This window comes from Atta colombica, unplaced genomic scaffold (genome assembly GCF_001594045.1).
Source record: "Atta colombica isolate Treedump-2 unplaced genomic scaffold, Acol1.0 scaffold27, whole genome shotgun sequence".
Lineage (NCBI taxonomy): Eukaryota > Metazoa > Arthropoda > Insecta > Hymenoptera > Formicidae > Atta > Atta colombica.
The window spans coordinates 89,299-93,967 of NW_017259370.1; the positions used below are offsets into that span (position 1 = coordinate 89,299).

A 4,669-nucleotide genomic window follows, 5' to 3' on the forward strand; every position below is an offset into this window, starting at 1 on the left:
TACTTTGTTTAGAATCGATAATATCTTCAATTAAAGATTGACAAGAGAAAATTTCCAAAGGGGGTTTGGGAAAATTTCAGCATTACAGAAGCCAAACTGATCAACTTTATGTGATTTTTTTAATTTTTAATAGCAAAGCACACATATAATAAGTTTATTGTCCCTAACTTTTTATTTAATATGTAGTTTTCCAAAAATCTAAAAATTTAACTAGATATTGATTTGAAAATAATTTTGTTAAAATTATCGAAATAATTATGTAATACTCAAACTGGTTGTTGCAATGTCAAAACTTTTTGCAGCATTATTCGTCATGCTTGAATTTTCTACATAATTATTTTAATAGTCCAACAGAAAGTAAAATTTTTCAGATTTGTATCTACCTAAATTTTTAAATATTTAAGCAAAATTATCATTTCTATGTAAAATCGACCAGTTTAGCTTTCGAGAAACTTCATTTGTCTCCAAATATATTATTTATATTTTGATTCTACCGACATGTCAACAACTCAATGTTATTCAATCTTGAGTATAGTACGAAGGTATCACAGGAATTCCTAAACGCGATTAAATCGGCTGGAGGCGGCGAAGCTTCAAAAAATTCTTACGTTTCCATTTGGACGGCGGCCAAGGACGGGTTGCTCAACTTCGATGCTCGCATCTACATTCTCGATCGTACTCTCCATCTCTCTTCGTACTGACGTACAATGTCACCAGAACAATAATTGCTATGCGCGATTACGCCAGTCGAAAACGATGTTCGCAAGTCGATGCACGTACATTTCAGCACGTATAAAAGTGCGCTACCCCGAGAGCACGAGCATCAATCGATCTTCGATCTTCGAACTCTTCGAGACTTTCCTGATCTTCAACAACCAACAAACATGAAATACTTCACCGTGAGTAAAACAATTGCATTTCTGTTTAATATTGAAACTGAACTAATAAATAATAACAGCTATGTAGTAAGAATATCAACAATTGTCGAAATTCTTAACCTTAGACTTTTGAACAATAACATTTTACGATATTATTCGCTCAATTCTAACAGAAAGAAATACCAAATCAAGGTTAACAAAGTTACTATAATCAAATATCATGTCCTCATTCGATAATAAGAACAAAATAAGAAATTTTTCTCTTATTTTACAGTATCCTCAGGAACTAATTTAAAAAAATTGGAACTTTAACCCTTCATTTGTAATCTGAGTTTTTTTTTAGCACAAGTGAAATTTTATTCTCAAATTTCTTTAAAATAGAAACAGGCAGAGTCCAATTCCCTCTCCTAAAATAGGAGAAAGTTAAAAAAACTTGTTGAAAAATTATTTAATAATGTAATATAGAGATATTAAAAAGTAACGCTAAATTTTTTAACATTTTTGAAAACCTAAAATAGTAAAAGAAAACATATTGCAGACGGAGAGTTAATAAGTCTCTTTTAATTTCGCGTATTTTTTTAAAGAGTATTAGAAGCTTTTTAATGTAATGACACGCCTTTACACTTCTCTTTGACGTGCACAGGCTATCGCCCTGTTCGCCCTGGTGGCCATTGCAGCCCTCACGGAAGCGAAACCCACCGGGGTGGAGTCCATCGAACCGGCGCGGGCTGAGTCCACCTTGCCGGAAGCAGCCAGGAACAAGCGAGGATTATTGCTGAGCGCGGCTTATACGGCACCGCTCACTTACAGTGCGGCATACACTGCGCCGGCCGTGGCGTACTCAGCATACAGCTACCCCTATGCGTACACGGCCTATTCGAGCTACCCCTATTACGCTGCCGCTTATAACGCACCCTATTACTTGGCCTAGATACGCGACCACATGAGCCCGAGAGAATACCAAACTACCGGCCTCTCTGATTTCCACGACGACCGCCAATTAGACCAGCTGCATGAGGAGAATACTCAAGACACAATCACGTAAGATAGTTCATCGACAAGTCTCTTAAGCAGAATATCCACTACATCAAATGAATTCTACTTTCACCAAGAAAAGTGTTTGGTTCATTCAAAGTGAAATGAGTGATGTTATACTATTTACTTGGATTCGATTCTATTTTACGAGATACGTACTTTATTCGAGTTACGCTGATTAATTTTTTGGAAAATTATTCGAGATTCATATAAGCACACGACAAGTTATGGATATGACATAAATAGTCATTCGTATTCAAGGTAGAGATTCTAAGAGGATCGCAAATGAACAGGAAGTAAACCATACTAAGAACCAGACCTTATTCGAATGAAGTATCTTCACTTGAGTTACCAGTAATACCTCTTGCATTTGTCTGGGAACTATGTCATTCTCTCTCTAAAGAAAATACTCGTGCTGTTTATATAATCTAGTTGAAGAACACTTATTACACTTATCACTTATATCCACACATATACGTCTCTTATTAAATACTCTACGTGTTTACATGAAAATAAATAAAACGGACCATCCACCATTTGGATTTGTACAAAGAGAACTATTCGTGCAACGTGATATATATTACTATTGCATTTCATTATGTAAAATGTGAAAAAAGATCATAAAGCGTTGTCAAAAAACATCTCTTTGCACACACACACACACACACACACACACACACACATACAATGCATTTATAAACTATAAAATTCAGTAATAATTTCATTTATATTATCAAATGCAGCGTATTCTCTTATTTCGTTTAAATGTTTGTAAATCTGAATTTTCACGAGAAGAATATTCGCAACGTGATAATATATTATAATATATCTCATTATATTAAAAATATTAACAAAAAAAACTGACGAAACGTTGCTAATTCTTCTTCGCGCTTATATCTTCTATAAGACGTCTGTTGTATATTCATAAATCATGTAAATCATTGCAGAAAACAAAAATATAACGCACAATACAATAATTCTCACAATGTTCTTACCTTTCCTATTGTATCTCGTAAAACCAACGACATATTTTCCGAGAAATATAAATTCGATTTTCTCTTCGAAATAAAAATTTGGGATAAAAGATGTGATTCGTATCTAATAGAGAGTCTTAATATATTTTTAACTTTATTCTCTTTAAGAGAAGTTAATTCCCAACTACTTCCCAAATACTTTATACAAACAGAATTTTAATGGAAGCGTATTTAAATTAAAAGCGAAATATTTAATGTTATGTAATTTATTAAAGTTTATAAAAATTAACCAAGCTCTGTAAAATTTCAAGGTGTGGAAGGTTAGCATAAACGTCGGAAAAATGTCTCGTTTGACCTAGATATTGCGAGATGTTACTCTCATAGGCAAATAGAACTGTACCTTTGCCAACGACGACAAATGCATTTTTAAATCCATGCTTTAACAAGAATTTAGAGACACTTGCGGGAAGAATGGCGCAATATGACGCGAAAAACTGCGGGAAAAATTCCTGCAAGAGATCTCGAAAATAGAGATTAATACTGTTTTGGAAAGTATAGAAATATCTCTATCCTCTAATCTTATCTAACTTATCTCTCATCTTTAATAAATATAAAAAAAAACGTTATAAGTTTTCTTAATTTTATCATATTGTGTTTATTATTCGTCAATTCCATCATCAATGAAAATTGTACAAATTTTCCTACATCTTACTATTTACTAAATATTTACTTAATTATTTATGTTTTTGTATAATATTTTGTAATCTTTATATATGTACTTTAAAGTGCCCCATATGATAAAAAAAAATGTATAAAAGAACGGTTTTATTAAAGTATCTAAAAATTTAAAAAAGCTAAATATGGATCATGATATAAATTAGTTTGGACAATCAAAATAATTATGTAGAACGCTTACAAACAGGTTGCTGGAATGTTAAAACTTTTTTTAGCACTGTTATCAACACACTTAAACGTTCTACATAACTATTTTTATAATTCAACAAAATTATTTTCAGATTTTTTTTTGTATGCACCTAAATTTTTAGATACTTCAGTAAAACTGTTCTTTTTAAATTAATATTTTTTTAAATTGAGATATATTAATTTTAAAAAATGCATCCTTTTAATAAAGTAAAGGATAATGTATTTTAGAAAAATCAATTCTTTTAGCGGAAAAGAACTTAAAATTTAATAGCCTAAAAAGCTGACGCCCGCATAAACTACAACCTATTCAGCTTAACAATGAAAGCACCTTCGTTGTTTCACGAGGACGAATCAACGATAACGGATAATCATAACGATTGAAAAATCAGAACGGCGATTTTAGCAGAGGAAAAGCGATAATAAAATTGGTGCGGGATGCACATCGAATAAAATATATCGATTGGAAATCTCTCTCACTCTGCTGCCTGTTAGGAAGACAAGGGAAAGGGTTTCATAACCGCAGCCTCGACAACTCGGGCGTGGAAAAACTTTTAATTGCTTCGTTTAATTGCCACTGTTAACTATTTCGCGTGGTAATTAAGTTGAGTCGCACGACACATCTATCGTTGTCCCAGTGTGCTGAATTATACCGGGATTATTTCGTGAGGCGAGAAATAAAAGATTCTGCGATTTCACGCTAATCTTTCATCATCAAAAAAGAAATAAGCACAAAATATTCCAAGAACTTCAACTGAAAATTAAACCTTCCAATACTTTTTCATATTTTAAACTCAGCCTCTTCGAAAAACGAATATATTGTGCAACAATAAAAAACTCCTTTTAAAATTTATATATATA

General features: G+C 32.4%; 1 protein-coding gene across 1 annotated transcript; it reads left to right on the top strand.

The window, feature by feature from the left end:
- The first annotated feature begins 764 nt into the window (after positions 1-764).
- Positions 765-2,875, top strand: LOC108689573. Its single transcript, XM_018196411.1, has 2 exons — positions 765-899; positions 1,522-2,875. The coding sequence occupies exons 1-2, from the start codon at positions 771-773 to the stop codon at positions 1,807-1,809; spliced, it is 417 nt and encodes a 138-aa protein (XP_018051900.1). The 5' UTR covers positions 765-770; the 3' UTR covers positions 1,810-2,875.
- The last annotated feature ends 1,794 nt before the right edge of the window (positions 2,876-4,669 follow it).

Coding starts and splice junctions, on each gene's coding strand:
- LOC108689573 (XM_018196411.1), top strand. CDS start 771: ATGCACGTACATTTCAGCACGTATAAAAGTGCGCTACCCCGAGAGCAC. Junction 900..1,521: donor CAAACATGAAATACTTCACC/GTGAGTAAAACA, acceptor TGACGTGCACAG/GCTATCGCCCTGTTCGCCCT.